Source organism: Protopterus annectens, chromosome 5.part0 (assembly GCF_019279795.1).
Source record: "Protopterus annectens isolate FY-2018-M chromosome 5.part0, PAN1.0, whole genome shotgun sequence".
Taxonomy (NCBI): Eukaryota; Metazoa; Chordata; order Ceratodontiformes; family Protopteridae; genus Protopterus; species Protopterus annectens.
Window position 1 is genome coordinate 1,764,958,575 of NC_056735.1, and position 19,222 is coordinate 1,764,977,796.

General features: G+C 41.1%; 1 protein-coding gene across 1 annotated transcript in view; it reads left to right on the plus strand.

Moving 5' to 3' along the window:
* The window catches only part of LOC122801887 (sodium/myo-inositol cotransporter-like), a 483,912-nt gene that overhangs the window by 284,060 nt on the left and 180,630 nt on the right, over nt 1-19,222 (plus strand). The window contains exon 3 of the mRNA XM_044071565.1: nt 2,086-2,229. Coding sequence (XP_043927500.1) covers nt 2,086-2,229 — 144 coding nt within the window. The remainder of the gene's footprint in view (nt 1-2,085; nt 2,230-19,222) is intronic.

Below are 19,222 nucleotides of genomic sequence, written 5' to 3' on the forward strand. Positions count from 1 at the left end.
TCTGAAGAACAAAATTCATTCCCCTACTCAGCATGGCTTCTGTCCAAGACATAGTAGATATACTGCACTAATATCCTTCTTAGATATAATCTGGAAAGATAGTATCAGCATTATTCTTGGACCTTTCAAAGGCTTTCTATTTCATCTCTCACCCTGTCCTTTCCCAGCTCTGCAGTATAGGCCTCTCTCCACAGTGACTTACCTGGTTTAAAAGCTACCTCTTTAACAGACAGCATGTTGTTAAATGGCAGAACTCCATTTCTCCCTACATCCACAACCTTACAGATGTCCCCTAAGGCTCAATATTAGGCCCACTCCTGTTTAACATTTTCATCACCATCTTTACCAAGCTAGCCAACAGGGTTCCCTAATCCACTATGCAGATAACTCCACTATAGTCTTCTCTGCTCTCAACCCAAATATAGTAAAACAACTTACTCAAGCCGCATTCTCTACTGTGGAAACATGGCTCCACAATAACCACCTCTCTTTAAACCCCCAAAAGATTAAACTTATGATCTTTACTCCCAAGAAGAATTCTCCTGTTAGTAAAGCCAACTTTGAAATATTCTCCCTTAGCTCTATCAAAATTGAGTTGGTGACCTCTTCTAAATTGTTGGGTGTTATAATTGATGACCTTAAATTCGATCTTAACATACAAAATAAAATTAGCATGACCCACAAAAAACTCCTTCTCTATAGACATACGTTTCTCTCCCTCCCTACCAAACAAGCTTTAGCTCTATCTTATCTTTTACCTTCTCTAACTTATGGTGCTCTTTTAGTAACTAATCTACAGTCTTCACTGAAAACAAAATTAGAAATTGCTACAACAAAATCGCTAAATTCATCACTAATAGCTGCCACTCTACCCACCACTGTCCTACCCTAAAACAACTTCATTGGCTGGAATTCCGCCACCACCTACTTCTTATTCAACTCACTACTACTCATAAATTGATTTATAAACCTCAAGACTGCCTTGCACTCTGTTATTTATTCACCCTCTATAATCCTGTCAGGCCTCTTCATTCTGAACAACAATACCTTGTTCAAGTTCATAACCCAAGCTACCTGCAGGTCAACTAGTGTACTCATGGAACATTGCTAAACTATAGAACAATCTACCACCATCCATCTGCTTACAACAAAATCCCTCCAACTTTAAAGCTACCATATACAACCACCTTCTCCAGTTGGATATGCAACTGTTTCTCTACTCACTCAGCCATTACTTAATCTTCCAATTTTAACCCTAATACTTTAACCCTAGCTTTTGCTTATAATCCTTCCATTTCCTCAACTTTATTTGCTGTATTCCTCCTCTTGCCTCCTCATAATTCCATTACCCCTTATTCCTCTTTCCTCTCTTCCCTTCCCTTTTTCATCTGCCTTCCTGTACACTCCCCTTCCCTTTTTCATCTGCCTTCCTGTCCACTCCTTCTTCTGCCTTGCACTGTCTCTCTCACCTCCTATCCCCTATTAATCCTTGACAATACTGCTGCTTAAACCAAATAGTGTTTACATCTAGTCACTCTTAAGGTCCTACCACTCTACCTTTTATTCTTTCACTCATCAAATAAATCTTGATTTTTATTGTCGTGCTTTGCTTTGCACTGTGCGCTGTTATTGCACCCATGTACTAGAAACATGCTCATTCCCATAAGTCAAGAGGTTTGTAGCAGATTTACTTAATTCCATGTAAATTCCTTTCAAGAATATTTTATTGCTTCCTTATTGTTTTGTAAATTCTGTAACTTCCTTCACAAAAACTTTATTTACATCTTTTGAACATTTTGAACGTTTATGCAAATTTATGTTCATTGTTTTTGTACTTGCTATGTCAGTCTTGTGCTAGATCTTTTGTTTAGTTTTCTTTTGTTGCTAATTGGAGCTATTCTCCCTGGGCCTTCACCGAAAATTGACTCATCTTGGCAAAGAGGACTTTCCCGGTAAACAAATGCCATCAAATACACAAAGTTAGTGTCCCAAAAGCCCAGATGCATGCTGATGTAGCTCTTATATGCTGTTTACTCAGTAAGAGATTTAAATTCTGTAAATGGCTACATTAATTTTATTATTTTTACAGCCAGAGACTGCTGCTGCTTTAAAACGTACAGTAGAGGCATTGCTGGAAAGAGGAGCAATAGTGAGAAATTTGGAAAATCTTGGAGAGCGGATGCTTCCATACAAAATCTCAAAGCACAGCATCAGACACAGTCGTGGTGGGTAAGTATATTATGACTTTAGTGTTTTGTTAATATTTTTAATGCTTATAGACTTGCATTAGAAACGGATGAAACAGATATGTGACTGACTAGTTCGATTTGCTCATTAAAAGGAGGATTTTAGAAATGTATTTCTTCATAAAAAAACGACTATGTGTACACATGAATACATAGATGCATTTAGACATTTGCACAAATGTGTGTCTGTATGTATCTTATATTTACAGTAACGCAAATGTGTTTGTGTGCATCTGAGTATATTTACATTTATTCAATAAAACACCACTGTTTCCATGGTCAACACACTGTTCTAACATTTTCCAACCTCAAGTGATGCCAAGGGCTCTTACCGACATCATTAAAATTAACCTAAAGTTTTTGAAATTCTGACCTACCTGGGGTCACTGACCTGTAGCTCTAAGTCATAGGACTAGAGCTTCAGTATTGGTTTTATCTGATTGGATCTCTCGAGCTAGTCTGCTATATCTAGCACAGAGTTATGCCCACCCTGGGTCTTTTTTTCAAGACGCTGAGTGGAATGGAAAACCCTGAACTGTGAGAAACAAGCTTTTTACCAAAAAGGGTAAAAAAGAAAACTTTTATTTAAATTCTGTTCCCTTATTTTAAATTGCTTTTATAGTGACATGTGTAGTGATACATTTTTGTACTTTTCTGTATTTTTTTCTAGGCATTAGATAAAAAAGTCTGTCTGCATTTTTTAGTTTGTTCTGGGACCTTAATCTTGTAACTTAATTTGAAGTTGTGAGAAGATTGCAAATTACTGAAGATTTTAGCATTGTTTGTACATTATACTGCACTTGTAATTCCATAAGTAGAATTGCTTGTAAAAGCTAGCTGTTTTTATGTTGAACTCTGTCTGTGGTGTTAACCTTCATTTGAAGTTCTGGCAGAACTGTGAGCTACTGCCAGATCTGAGACTCATTTAGTCATTCATTACTGCATTTTCCATAAACAGTATTACCTGTAGATTTCTGCATAGCCTGGTGCCTTAGTCTGTAGTGGGATTGCAGTAGTGTCAGTGTTATAAATTCTGCTTTGGGATTGATGCCTTGATGCTTTTACAGATGTTTACATCCCACTCTTGCTGCTGGAGTCATATACTGCTTAACATTTACCTGCTTAAAGTTGCACTCTAGTGCCTTTCTGTTTCTTTAGCTACTGTTTTCCTCTGTTCTTTGTGTCTTCCCAAACCCACTGAGACATTTTACGTTAAAGTTTCTGAAATTGTGACCTACTGTGGGTCACTCGAGTCAAAGGACTCTGCTCCAGTATTGGCTTTATTTGATTAGACCCATCTCTTACTAATCCACTTTTTGCAGCTTGAATTTTCCCTGTCTTTGTCAACCTGTTCCTGTTGTGATTTTAAAAGGTTGCCTGTCTGGTTTTCACTACTTATGATAATCTGACTTCCAAATGTCCCTCCCGCCCCTTTTTTATTGCTATTGTCTGTTGTGTAAACTGTTTATTTCCCACCCATTGTTTTCCATAGATGCATAATACAAAGACTGCTCTTGAGTAAACCTCCATTGCTACAAATTGTCTTCTGCTCATTTTCCCACAGCTTCCATCTGTTTGGTGCCCTCGACACACTTTTCAGAGGGCCCTGAATTAATCCTGCTCCATCCTTGTCAGATAAAAGGTTTATTTTATTGTTTTGTACTTCAGTTAACTGTAGAGTGCTGCTACTTTTTTTGCTTAATTTGTTGATTTTGCACTTTAACTCATTTTAAAGGTCATGAATATTTGAAATTGCCTTGTCCAGGTAGTTTATTTTGTGGCAACATTACACTTTCAAGCAATCTTTTTGTGGTGTTTTTATATTAAAAGGACTAGAATATTACATCTAGCTTGCAGTAGGTGGTGGCCTGGTCTGTTTGATTTGGAAAATATAAAAGAAAGCTGTGTTGTTTTATTGGCCAGATGGCTTAGAAGCCAATTTGATTTGAGTATATGTATAAGTTTGACGTGTTTGTGCTCCGCTGCTCATCATGAAGCAGTGGCTAGTAGTGCTCCATATGCACACAGAAACCCAGAAGTCAAATTCACCCTGTATAACCACCTCTAAAGCAGTACTAGTAACTCTGTGAGTGTAGAGCAACTACTGTACACATTGAGTAGCATACAGCAGCTAGTTTCCATGTTGTGGAGCATTGCCTCTTGAATTTAATATTATATAGCCTAGTCTAGCCTTTAGTCCCAAAAGCAGTGGAAGTCAGTCAACTGTTAACCCCTCTTGCACCTCACCTTTGTATCTCACCCAATAAAGGACCTGACATCATGGATATGCTCTTTACTAATTTTCTGCAGCCAATTTGGTGAATATGGGTATCTTGACACAGTGTAACAGTTGTCTAATGTTCACTTACAAGCATATAATCCTCAAATAAACAAAGTATGCAGTGTATCTAGAGACAAAACTTTTGAGTGCAAGCACTCATAATAACAATCTGGTTGTCAGAAATACACACACTACACTAGCCACACATAGTATAAACTTCAAATATAGGCCTATTTATGCTGAAGCACTTAAATCTAGTCCTTCTAAACCCCAAAGATCTCCAAGACATTTCATCCGCAAAAGTTATCATCACCATTCGACTGCAAACCCAAAACCACTCAACAAAAATGACACCTAACACTGCACATGCAGCCACACCCTGTCGATCCTCAACTAACAAGCCAATAAAGCAAGTCAGTACTCTACCCATGACCCAAATCATAGGGAACTCCATTGTATGACATGCTGATGCTCCACTTACGAGGCTAAACAAGGAGAAAATAACTGTCCGTTTCCTATTGGGGCCAAGATCCACCAACTTACAGATGCACTTGAGTCATTTCACCACAGATGTATATGTGATGCAGTCATAGTTCATTTTAGGTATAAATGACCTGATGCATACCTCCCTAGGCTATGTGAAGAAAAACATTATGGAGCTGTGAGACTGTGTCACAGGCTGGCATGTGCCTAACACTGAGCAGCATTTTACCTTCACCAGGGATGCCACAATACGAGCAGAAGTTGATTGACTTTAATAATTGGCTTAGTTTTTGGTGTCATTCTAGGGGGGGATATAGTATATGCCTGCATGGGAAGACATAGTTAACAAACCATGTTGCTTTGCCAAAGATGGTATGCACCTGTCCCTTCTAGGCTTTTGAATATTAGCTAAATCATTGTCCTACCCACAGACTGCTTTTTTAGGCAATGCCAAATTGATAAACCTTCCAACATAGCAAAATCTACCCAAATAAATTTGAAGGTGTTATTGCTCAATGCCAGAAGTCTAAACAAAATGCTCCACTCTCTCTCTAACTCTCCTCAACTCGGAGAATATGGACATCAGTGCAGTTACCGAGGCATTGTTTAAAGATGCAGAGTGTACCCCAACAGTGCGAGGCTTCACTGCCTTTTACACATTTAGACTAGCAGCTGCACAGACAGGGAAGGTGGAGTTGTCTTGATCTGCATCAGTTACAAGCATACATACTTCTAGGTTGGTCAACCAGGATGACGCACTGGCATTCCTCCACATCCAGAATACCATAGCTATGTCCCATATCTTATCCTAGCAAGTTATAGGTCACCCTCTATGTCCCATGAAACTCAGACCTCATACTTATTACTATTGGAGACACTCAACATGCAACCAAATGCCATACTCGTGGGGAACTTAAACTATCCCTGTATAAACTGAGAATCCTACAAGACCACAAATTTACAGGGAGAATGCTGCAACTGCCCCGACCCCAGCAGTCTCCTTCAAAATACAAAGCAATTCTATAACTTCAGTATACCCTCTAACAGTTAGAAACTACTCCAAGGCAAACTACCTTTTATTAAGTGATAACCTCTCAAAATTCCAGTTCCCTCCAAACCCAGGTAACACATCAGCCTCTGCAGAATTATATGCAGAAGCTGTGTACAGCCATACCAGTGACTGTGTAGAAACTGCTGTGCCTATCATAAGTAAGCCCAAATCTAACTCAAAAAGCACACCACCCTGGTAGAATCCAAAATTAAACAGGCTGTACGACTAAAGAAAAAAGTCATAGCTAAAGTTAAGAAGTGCAACTCCAAAAAAAAAAAAAAAAACTCATCAAACTGAATAGACACAAAGCAAATTTTGAGTTAAATATAACATCCTAGCCAAAGGACAACCATAAGGCCTCTTTTAGCTATGTCCAAAACCTCAAAGACAGCATAGAACATTGTGCCAAACTGCTGGTAAATGGAGCCATATTCAGCCTCCCCCAGGAAACACCATCTAGCAGAACCCATACCTACCATGACCTAGCTAAGGCATTTGATAAAATGCCACACTCGAGCATTGTAACAAACTCCTGGAATGAGGCATAAACCTTTATGTAACTCACTGGATAGTTAGCTGACTTTACAGAAAGGGCCAAGGAAGTTAGGATTGGAGAGGCCGGTCAGCAGTGGAGTCCCCCAGCACTCTGTACTGGGTCTACTCTTTTTGGCATCTATTTTTCATAAGTCAAGACCAATGTTAAGAGCCTCTGGTTTACCAAGTTTGCTGATGGTTGCAAGTTGGAGTAAACATAGAAACCCACCAAAGTTGCTAACATCATACAGTAAGTTCTAACGCAGACAAATGACTGGTGCCAAAGCCATGGCTTACAACCCAATACCAAGAAATGCATAATATCTTTTGGGAGTTTGGCCACCCAGAGAAACTAATCTCATTGATTAAACACCCCTAAAACTCAGCACAGTAGTCAAGGATTTGGGGACTCATTCAGATAGTAACCTGGCTTTTGAAGTTAAGAAAATCATTCTATACCACTCAACTTTTAAGTAAGGTAGTGGCATCTGCATCCGGGGAAGTCATCATAACACTGTATTCAGCTGTCATCAGTCCCATCATTGAGTATAGCACCCCTTTTAGTATGTACCTGTCCAGGCACATGCAACAACTGGAACATCAACAGGTTTCCTACAGACTGCTGACAGGCAGTTTATACCTGGCATATTAGGCATCCTTGGATCCCACTGATGGATCTTTTGCATATCCACAAAATGTACAGCATCAGAACTGCTAGGATCAAAGGATTTAGACTTTGCTTGTGACTTAAATAGGACATGTTGGAGGGACGTGTATGTACCTCAGAGAATCCCCAGTGTCAGGAATAGGCTTCCTAACCCTATTCAACCATAATTTGACCAGTGGATGGGAAATCTCAAATTCATCCTTATGTCTCTGACAGTGGCAGCAGGTAAATCATACCCTAACTAACATATACACCCTTTAAAATAACCTCTAAAGCGCAATAACTCACGGGATGCATTTGGTTTGCATGGCTAATCTTATAAAGGCCCTGGTGGTCATTCACTTAGTATATATTATTTAGCAAGCCCACTAGTATAGAGAAGGAGTTCCTGTCTCTGATGGTGGTGACCAGTTTTCAGGTAGCAACTCGTATATTAGCTGTCTGGCGAGTGGTGGTGGGGGGATGTCAGGTAAGATGGCTCTGGATTGTTTTCCTCTTAATATGTGGTAGGATAGATTTTTCCTACCTGGCTTCTTTCCCTGATTAAGGCTCGAGTGTCTGTTTCAGGTGGAAAAAGTGCTGACCACAGCTGGAGTCTGTGCTTTGGTGAGAGTGTGTTTTGTAATACAAAAATCACATTGATAACTCTGCACACTATGCCCTTTGGAGTGAGAGTTAAGGGTAAATCTAAAGGAGAAAAAACTCTAATGCCCACAGGATGGTGCCATATACAGTAGGTAGATGCACCTAAACACTTTACTGTGGAGACATGGGTACAGGTGCACATTACATGAAAGGTAAAAAAATGGCTGGGAGCTCAACAAAAATATAAAGGAATCATTATTGAACTTTTTCAGTCTTCTAGCAGTGTTTTATTATTTATAGCTGTTCTAGTAGCAGGCACTCTGGCTCAATGATTGGCATAAAATGTAAAATTAGAAAGCTGTTGAGTTATCAAAGTTTTCCCATTTTACATCATACTCCCTTTAAATGCAGAGACCACCAGTTGTTGCCATCTATGCTGAAATAGTGTGAGATGTCAGTTGGAAGTTTGCACTTCTACAGATGGAATTGTACGGTGTGTGTTAATGGTGTACAATTACCAGTTATGTCTTAGTTTTGCCTAAAACCACTACCACCCCACCCACCCTACTCACACTGAAACATTACTTTCCAATATTGTATTTTCCATATGGCTTCAGCCTGTGGGTTGTCATATCTGATCCAGACTCATGCCAGCCAAACCCTCGAGACTTCAACTCGCTGGTCTTTTCCTCCCTTACTCAGTCCCTCACTCCCCAAAAGACACCTCAGATCGAGTTTGCCCTAGATCAGGTTTGTTGCCATTTCTATCAGCAGCTTAATCCATGGCTCTGCAAAATGTATCTCTTTTTTTCTCAATAAACATCTTTATTAAATTTTCACATATGACATAGGCAATCTTATATTTATATAAATGAGAAACAAAGAAAATGACACCACTTTAGTTGTAAACATTATACATCACAGACACAATTGAAACTATCCAGTCATTGTCAGTTAAGATTTGTAGGGCTTTTTCAAATCCTGCCTCTTAAACCATATTCCTTCTCTGCATATATTGTTCCCACAATTCCCATTTTTTTCCTATGCAGTTTGCTTCTTCCCTTTTCTAAAGATTCCAATCCCAGTTGTTTTATATCTGCTACTGTATTCACTACTTCTAGTAAAGTTGATGTAGACTTTGATTTACATTTTCTAGTAATTGCTTTTTTTGGCAGCCATCATAATTAGATTCAGCAATGCTTTACTATGTTTTGACAATTCCAATTCTGTATCATAGCTCAAAAAAATCATCTCCCCCAGTCAATACAATCCACCCTCCCAGCATCTCTGACAGACAATCCTGCAGGGAATCCTTAGTTTGTCAGCTCATTACAAGTGGCAAAAGTGATACCAAAATGGATAGATATGGATCAGTTTTATTTTGTGGAGAGGAGGCAAACATTTGACAATATTAACAGAACACTGATGATCCAGAGGGAAGCGGAATGTAAGAAAATACCACTTATTGGTGGATCTTGATGCAGAAAAAGCATTTGATAGAGTAGACTGGGACTTCATAAGCAAGGCAATGGAAGCATTTGCTTTCCCTGATACAATTATAAGGTTGATTAGGAGTATATATGAGGGATCAGAGTTGAAAATTTAAAGTGGGTGGGGTCCTCTCTGATAAATTTTGCTTGAGTAGAGGAACCAGGCAGGGTTGTCAACTTTCCCCTCTGCTGTTTGCATTATATTTAGAACCATTGGCAAAGAAAATAAAGGGACTCAGAAATTCAAAGATATAGGTGGTTGGGAACAGCTGGCTATATTTGCAGATGATAAGATGATATTATTTTATATATGACAAAACCAAAAAAAGACATTACAGTGTTGTGGAACATTTTAAGACCGTTTCAAATCTTCTCCGTTTACAAAATTAATGAAGCTAAAAAAAAAAAACTATCCTTTTGGTGCTTTCCCCCCTACTGTTTAGAGTATTTTGCAGGTTAGGTATATTGGCTAGGTTTAGGTGTAGAATTGTTTTGCTTAGTGTGTGGATATATTTAGTAGCAGGCTTTTCCCATTTTTGTACTTAGCTGTTTGCACTGTGTTGCTCTCTTTTCTAGATAGGTCCTAGGGCATGTTTAACTTAGAGTTTTTTCTGCTGTTTAGTGTGTGTGTATGTGTGTGTTACTTGGCCTTATCCATTGATAAGGGATTTAAAAAATGTATTGCTTGTGGGCACAAGCTACCCTCACAAGATGCGCACGATAGAAAGATGCGCACGATAGATGCATCTGTTGCTTGGGTGCTGCCCACATCAATTTCTACTGCTTTGTCTGTGAGGGGTTCAGATATAGGGCAATTAATGAAAGAAGGGCTAAGCTAGTTCTTGAGGGTCTCCTTCCTGCTGGTTCTTCTTCTTTGGCACCGAAGGATGGCTGTGATGTACCTTGCCCTCCCAGGGACTCCAAAACCTATAAAGGTTATTGTAAAACGTCCTGTTACATTTTGATGTCTTGGCTCTTTTCTGCCTTGCTAGACCCAAAGGTTGGGTGCCTTGGCAGCCTTGGTCTGGCTTCTGCTCTCACTCCTTGGTGTCGATCAGACCATGAACAAGGCTCCGTCTCCAGTGTTCAGTGTACCAAGCCCTGTTTAAGTCAAAGGAGCTCCATCTGGTAGGGTAGAGTTCCTCTTCTCACCATCCTGTTCATCGAAGATGTCTCTGAAATCTGCTCCCCCCCCCCCTTGAATCCAAGATTTTCTGGCTCAGATCCATTGTATGGTTTCTTCGTTGACCAAGCAACCATCTAAGCTCCCAGTGGTGGTGTCATCCACTCTGTTATTGAGGTTGGTGGGCAGTTTCAAAGCACCAGACTTGGAGCAGCTGATGAGGTTCTTTTTAAAAACTGAGATGAAATTAGGTTTTATCCCTTCAGGACCAGGACCCTTCCTAGAACCTCAGCTCCATCATCCGGGTTTCCATCATCTGTTCTTTTGGATCTGAGGTCCTTGGGCCCAGTTGTGTTTCCACCATTGGGGTCAGATTCAACGGCTTGGCCATCCTGTGCTCTGACCCCTACATTGGTCTTGTCAACTCTGGCCTTGTTGGAGCTGAGCGGACCTTAGAGCAGTGGGGTTGGGGCTGGCACTTTGAGTCGGGTCCAACAGTTCAAAATTTGTGTTCGTGCCTCCCATTCTGATCTTCAGCCTTTGACAGTTCAGCTTCAACCACAGCATTTTGGGGGAGGTGTAGCCCCCCAAAATAGGCATGTATCCGGTATCTTTGAATACTGGGACTGTTGGTTTCAGAGGTCCAGCTTCCTCCTCCAGCTTTGACTTCAGGTGATGGGTTGGCCTTCCTCTGCCAGTGTTCCATCCTCTGTGCCTGTGGCCTGTCATTATTTCACTCCTGCATAGCCATGCTGGTTGATCTTTAGTCCGCTGCCCAGCCAGGTCTTCTTGCCTCTTCCCCCTCTCCTCTGACATTGCCAGAGCAGGAGGTCTCAAGCAAGAGGCAGTGCAAAAGTAAGAACATCGACTTCTCTGAGGAATCTCTCACCGAGGATACTGATCTCGAAGATGGAGAGTGATCCCCTAAGTCAACACAGGGTGACACCTCCTTTGGGGATTTTCTGGAGTTTCTTCTCCAGCACAGTGGCTGGATCACCAAAGCCCCCTGTCCGGATGAGTCAGTATTTTCGGAGGCTTTCAGGAGTGGGCCCATCCAAACCCTGGTTATTTCCCCCTCCAAATGCACTCAAAAGACCTAGTGCCTCAGAGAGGGAGGAAGGAAACTGACATGGTGGAGCATATTCCTAAGAAGTCTGTCAAAATGTTTGCTCCTCCCAAGGATCAACAACATTGGAGTAAGGGCCCGGCTATGGATGTGATCGTGGAGGAGACTGCCACAAAGGAGATCTCTGAGGAGAGTTTCTCTGTTCTTCCTGAAGAGAGAATCCCAGGCTTTGGACCATCTAAGGAAGCCTTCTAATTCCTCGGCAACATTTGCTTTGAGGGCTTTCAACTACTTCTTTCACTCAACAAGGCTTCAGTGTGATGATCTGGTAATGCAGAGGAACGTTAAGACACAGCAGTCTCCAGTGGTTCAAAAGGTACTAAGGACTCAGCTGTATACTCTTCAGTCTTTTGTCAATGTTTGCATAAGGCTTAGTTGGACCACAGCCGATAGAGCATCCTAAGCAGCTGGCACTGGCATTGCCATGCAATGCCAAACTTGGATGCTGCTGTGCAGATTTGCAGATTGTTTCAAAATGTCTCGTTAATGCCCCTTTCGATGGCTCTTCCTTGTTTGGGCCTAAGATTAAAGATGATATTAGCAAGAAGGGAACACACTGTCTGCCATAAGATTGCATTTTGTTACCACCTGGTGATCCAGAAGGGAGATTAATGTCTCTCTCTTTTTTTTTTTTTTTTTTTTTTAAGAAAATCACAGCATTTTTTCCAGGATGCTTCCTCTGAGGGATCTTCCCATATCGGGGGGGGGGGGGGCATAATTGGTGCCACCCACAGGGCAGGGGCAGTCTGCAAAATCAAGGCTTCCACAGAGCATTCTGCAATGGGCCCTTTCAGTGATCCTGAAGAGTTGCCTGACTGTCCTGCTCTGGAGGCTGTCAGGGCTCACTTCACACAACAGCTTGGGAGGCCATCACCTCTGATGCATGGGTGTTATAACAGTCACATCCAGAGGTTATACCATTCTGTTTTCAGAAATTCCAAAGCCCCATCACGGACATCTCCCAGATGTTCCACACTGTCAGAGACTGCTGCCAGTAGTAGAGATTCAGATGCTGCTGGTAAAGAGTTATCCAAGAGGTTCACTAGACTAGAGGATCCAGGGTCTACTCAATATTCTTTTTGGTACCAAAGAACAGCAAGGACCTCAGGCTGATTTTGGATTTGAATAAACTGAATCCTTTCATGAAGCAGACCAAATTCCAGATGGTCATAATGTAGCCCATTCTATCTCTACCAATGAAGGACAATTGGATGTGCTCAATAGACCTCAAGGATGTTTCCCATCATACCAAGATAGAGAAGCATTCCAGGAGGTTTCTGCACATCCAGCTGGGGGCCAATCATTACCAGTTCAGAGCCCTGCTATTCAGTTTCACCTCCCACCCCCACCCCCAGGTGTTCATCAAGTGCATGGCAGTGGTTGCAGGCTGGCTCCGGCTGCCGGAATTTCAATTCTTTCCATACCGGATGATTGGCTTCTCACTGTGCCTAGGAAAGCATCTCTAACCACAGCCAGGGATATCTTACTCCAGCTGTGCAGCCTGTCCTAAAACCTATTAAGACATTAGAATTCATAAGTTGCCACTTGGACACAGTCAATCAAATTGCCAAGCTCCCAAGTTGCAGAGTGATCATCCTTCATTCCAATGCAATATTTGTGCTTACCCTTGCAAAGCCTCCAGCTTATTTGATTTGAAACTTAGGCCACATGGCAACTTCAGTAGGGTTTGTTCCTTTAGTGAAGTACCATGTGCAGGCTCTGCAGTGGCTCTTACAGTGCAGTGGTCTGTCTCTTCTAGTTTCTCAAAATCTTTTGGGTTTCTAATACCATGACAAGAATGGACCCATTCCCAAGTCAAAGTATGATTAAAGTTCATGAAATTAGTATTGTTTCAATCTTTGATGTCACCCAAAAGTGCTCTTCTGGGCACCTACAATGGGCCAGTAATGACTCCTGCAATACGTATGGGGTTACATGGATGGGTAACATATATCTAAATATGATTGTAAATTCTTTTTTATAAAACCCGTTGCTCCTACTACTATTGGAACTGTTTGGGTATCTTTCTTTAACATTGCTCTCCTTTCTACCTGAAGATCCTGGTATTTTATGACTTTGTGTCTCTTTCTACGCAAGACAGTATAATCACTGTGTGTGTCGATTTCAGTCATCGATGCAACTTTTGTCTTCTTTTCGTGGACCACTATATCTGGTTTTCTAACATCTATTGAACTGTTGGTAATGGATGGTCCCATGAGATATAAACTTTATCATTTTTTATGATGCTTTGTGGCTCAAGTTTCCACTGTTTTTCAGCAGTGAGTGCTCCTGTGTGACCCATCCAGTCGACTTTCACATAAGGTTGACAAAGGTGTATCAAGATCACTTTCTGTGGTGGTCATTCTAACTTACTGATCGATGGGAGACTGCTCATTCTTCTCATCATGTGACCACAGTCACCACTGACGCTTCCCTTCTTGGGTGGGGGGAGCACTTCAAAAGGAGGATGGTTCAAGGGCCCTGGTCCTTTGCACAGGCCATCAATTACATCACCGTCCTGGAGATGATGGAGATGAAGGCTGTTCTCCTTGCATTGCAGGCCTTTCAGGACATCCTCCCCAGAAGTATGATTTCAGAACAGGCAAACATGTCCATTGTCTGGCATCTCAAGTGTGGGGGAGGGTCACCTTCTTTTTCTCTTTGTCCTTCATGAGACTTTGGCAATGGGCGATCTGGTACATTTCTGATAGCACTTCTCAGGGAGGTCCAACATTCTGTCTAAGAGTTTGAGCAGGAATATTCTTTCTCATGAGTGGTATCTGAATCCGAGAGTGGCAGCTCAGATCTTTCTGTGCGGGTCACTCAGTGTTATGACTTCTTCGTTTCCCCCTACAGCACCAAGTGCAACAACTGTTATGCCTTGGTCCCTCCTCAGGGGGCAGTCACCCAGAGATGCTGTTCTGTATGCTTGTCCTCCAGGTGTCCTGTACACTTATCACCCAGTTCCTCTGATTGTCGAGCTTTTCCAGAAGGCAGCCCATTGCAGAGAGACAGTGATCTTCATAGGTCCCTTTTGGCTTCATCAGGTGTGGCTCTTTTTTTCTGTGGCCTCTTCTTAGATACCCTTCATGGGTTTGGATCCCACTCTGGAACTCATTTCTCATCTAGAGGGTTTGGATCCTCCCAATCTGCAGTCCCTCAAGTTAACTGCATGATTTTTCCACTTCTCTTGATGGCTAGGAATCCGAAGCTGTCTGATAGTGTTATGCATATATTGTCCACATCCCAAAAGCTATCCACTAGGAAAGTGGTTTCCAGTAAATGGAAATTCTGTTGCAATTTGGGTGGAATCTTGAGGATTTGATCCTTTTTCTGCTCCTTTAAAGTCCGTTCTAGATTTTCTTGCCACATTTTTCAATTTGGGCTCTAGTTCTTTTTAGTTTTTTTTGTGGTCAAGGTACAAATGGCAGCCATTTCTAATTTTCATGGCGGTAGTGGTAATATTCCCTTAGCTTCTCTGAAAATTTCAATGGTATTTCACAAAGGTGCATTTCCTTTGTGCCCTCATGTTCAGGATCTGTTTCCTCCCTTATATTTTCCTTTCATGTTGCAAGTCCTTGCACCCCCTCCTTTCAAACCTTCTGCTACTTCAGACCAATAGTTAATGTTGTTTCTGGTAGTTATTGCCTTGTGAGGAGAGTTACTGAGCTACATATGCTAGATTCTTCATCCCCTTATATGCTGCTGCACAAGGATAGGGTTTCTCTCTGCACAAATCCTTCCTTTCTACCCAAAGTAGCCTTTGAGAGTAATTTGAATAGATCTATTCACCTTCCTGTGTTTTTTCCCTAATTTCTCGAACAAAGGTGAATGCTTACTGCATTGCTTGGATGTGCATAGAGATTTGAGATTTTACCTGGACAGGACAAAAACTTGTAGAAAATCCAGCCAGTTGTTTGTTTCTTTTTCAGAATCCAGATTGGGCAGACCTGTGTCAAAAGTGACATTATCCAAGTGGCTGTGAGACTATATTTTCTTTGTTTATACTTTGAGAGGCAAGGCTTTACATGGTAATCCTAAGAGTCACTCTACAAGAGCTAAGGCTACTTCTACAGCTTTCTTTTCCAGAACTTCCTTAGATGAAGTGTGTGCAGCAGCTACTTGGCTGCGCCATCACACCTTTGTTTCTCATTACAAGTTGGACATTCAGTCTGGGTCCATGGTTTCCATTGGCTCCACCTTTTTGTGGAATTTCCTTCTGTAGATCCAGAGTGATTTTTATGTGGCTAAGGACTCTGTCACACAGGTTGAAGCCAGACAGAGAAGACAACATTGGATACAACAGTTATGCACTTAGAGCTGTGTTGTCTGTCTCCTTCTGGTTTAACCTTTCCTTCCTCTGCCCCCAACTTTTTGGCAAGTCTCATTGTCTAAAATGACCAAGTGAAGGGGGGGGGGGTTGGCTACTCTCTTTTCTTGGAGTCCTTTGTCCTCCTCCCTTATGTGATAAATGTGTTTTGGAGACAGATTAAGGTTGGGCAAACTTTATCTGAGATGGGAAGTCTGTTGGTGAGCGGGAGATTGAGTAGGGGAGATGGAGCCCGGCGAGTTGAAGTTTCAAGGATTTAGCCTGCATCAAATCCAATAACCCACAGGCTGAAGCAAATGGAGACAGACAACATTGATCTATTGTTATGGTTAGTAGATAACTTTCATTTTCTTTCTCCAACACCATTTTATTTACTTTTTAAAGTATTACCTTCTGTTTGTATCTAAATCTAACAATGCAAGGCAAATAAAGGACAATTATAATGGCACAGGCTACCTATATCAGTGTTACAGCACTCTATATGCATGAATATCTTTGGTGTATACAGTATTGCGAAGACTACACATGCAGAGAGTATGTCGCATAACATTTATTTTTTTTTATTTTATTTTACATTTGTTGACCGGGAAAGTCCGACTGGACACAGGTCCATTTTCAGCGGACGCCCGGGGAGAAAAGCTCCACTTAAAAAACAATGTAACAAATAATTTTATGAATTACAACACTTTCTCCTAAACGCATACAATATTATACAAGAACATATTTTACATTTCTTCACAGATATATGTATAGATACAATTATTGTATTCCAGAAGCATACCACTTGTATGTAGGTAAAATGTTTAACTCATCTTCAGAGATGAATAAGTAGATACAAACAGAATAGAACATCGTTAGTTAAGAATTAATATACAGAGGATAGGCAGTATTAGATGATCCTTGGTAGGATCATTGTATCACTGCAAATGTAGTGGATTAGCCTGGGGAGTCACATGGGCATAGACATTTGTTAAAGTAGTGGGTTTTGAGTAGTTTTTTTTTAAATTGTGGAGCAGAACCTGTAGATGTTATGTGTTTTGGAAGTGAGTTCCAGACTTTTGCTATAAAGCAGGCAAAAAGAGATTTGCCAGCCTCAGTCCTATGCTTGATGATATTTATATGATTTTGGTCTGTTGACCTTAAGGCTCGGGTGGTGGTGTAGGGTTGTATTAGGTCTTGTAAAATGAGGATTTTATTTGGGAGGTAATATAGCTTGTGGGCTTTGAAAAGTTGAGTGGTAAGAAGTAATTGAGGCAGCTCAAGCCAGTTGAGCTGTTTGAGGGAAAGACAGTGGTGGGCTCTATTAGAGGCACCTGTGGCAAATTTGTCAATCTTGTTGTAGCAAGATGACATTTTGCTGTGTTCGCTGTGGCGAAGATTAGTCAGGATTGGTGAGGCATACAGTAGGGTGGATAACAGGTGGGTTCTGGCAATGGTGACTTAGGTATAATTGGTCATGAATTGCTTATTCCTATACAAGAGACCTAGCTTTTTGTGAACTTTTTTGATTGTTTGGGCTATGTGTATATTAAATTTGAGTTTATCGATTACTGTTCCTAGGAGTTTAGTGTGTGCTGTTGGGGTGATTGAGGTATTGTCCTTGGAGTTAATGATGAAGTCATTGAGTGCAGGGTATCTACCTGGGCTGAAGAGAATTAGTTTTGTTTTTTTGGGATTGAGTAAAAGTTTTATGTTGGAAAACCATGCTTCAGCCAGAGTGAAGCTGTGTTGGCTTATTGTTTGTAGCTTGCATAGGGTAGGGGCAGCACAAATGTTAGTAGTGTCATCAGCATATTGCACTATAGAGGCAGAAGGAGAGGAAGCAGTTATCTGATTTGTAAATATGGAGAATAGTAAGGGACCAAGAATGGAGCCTTGAGGGACTCCAATAGATACAGGTAGAAGGGAGGATAGTTGGTCATGCCATAAAACCGCTTGCTGTCGGCTTGATAAATAGCTGCTGAACTATGATATAGTGAGGGAGTTTAGGTTGAGGGTAGATAGAGTTTTGAGAAGCATACTGTGGTTGACCATGTCAAAGGCCTTGGATAAGTCTAAGAAAACGGAGGATAAAAAAAGTCCGTTGTTTCTGTGGGTGTTGATTTTGTTGGTATAGGATAATAGGGCTGTTGTGGTACTATGGGAGGGAAGAAATCCATGTTGTGATGCTGACATAAGGTTATTTTCTTGACGGTATTGAATTAGTTGTGTATGTACTACTCTTTCAAGTATTTTTGATAGGGTTGATAAAATTGCAATTGGCCGGTAGTTTGTGAGCTCAAGGGAGTTTCTACTTTTGTGGAGTGGAATAATATGAGATATTTTCCAGAGGTTAGGTACTTTAGATTCAGATATGGATCTGTTAATGAGGATAGACACAGGGTAAGATATGGCATCAGCTGATAGTTGAAGGAAATCCACGGAAAGTTTATCAGCAGCCAGTGTGGTAGGTTTCAATTTCTTGAGGAGTTTAGTAATGAGTTGTGTGGGTGCTGGGGAGAAGAAGAAGCTGGGGGGAGGTTGTTGTGTAATAGGGGTAGTAGGGGTTGGTGAAGGAGTGGGAATGGTGGTGCTATTTTAGGGTGTTGGATAAGGCTAGGACTGTTTCGGCAAAGAATTTTTTGATTGGGTAGGGATGTCCTCAGCGTCGGTTGGTACTATGGGTGTGGGAGTGCTGGTTTTACCTGGGTGCAGTAATCTATTTACTGAGGACCAGAATTTCTGAGGGTTGTGTGTGTGTTTGTCTTGCAAGGTTTTATAGTAATTGATTTTCTAGAGTTTTTTGGTCTTGTTCCGGAGTGCTAAGAAGATTTGTTTTGTGGTGGTAGTTTTAAGTTTATGAAATTGAGCCCAGGCTCTATCTCCATCTTTCATTATGGTTCTGGTTTCTTTTGTTAGCCAAGGGGCATAGTTAGTTTTAACTCTGATGGTACGGGCTGGTGCATGACAGTTTAGGATTTTGAGAAAGGTTGAGTTAAAGTAGTTTACTGCCTCATCTAGGGATAGGCGTTTAAGGGGAAACCAGTCACAGTGTTTTAGTTTGTTGTTTAGGTCCTTGATTTAAAGTTTTTTTTGTTGTGAACTATTCTGAGGATGGGTTGGTTATAGTGTTGGGATTTATTTCTAATAAGGTGGGTTGGTTGGTGGTCGCTTAAATAGTCAGGTAGGCAGCCTGCCTGGTTTGCCAAGGTGTGGTCAGACAGAAGTATCCAATCTAAGATGGACTGTCGTTTGGTTTTCTTATCAACTCTAGTGGGGGTATCTATGACTTTGGTAAACCCATGTAGGTTAATGTGGGTAGAGGGA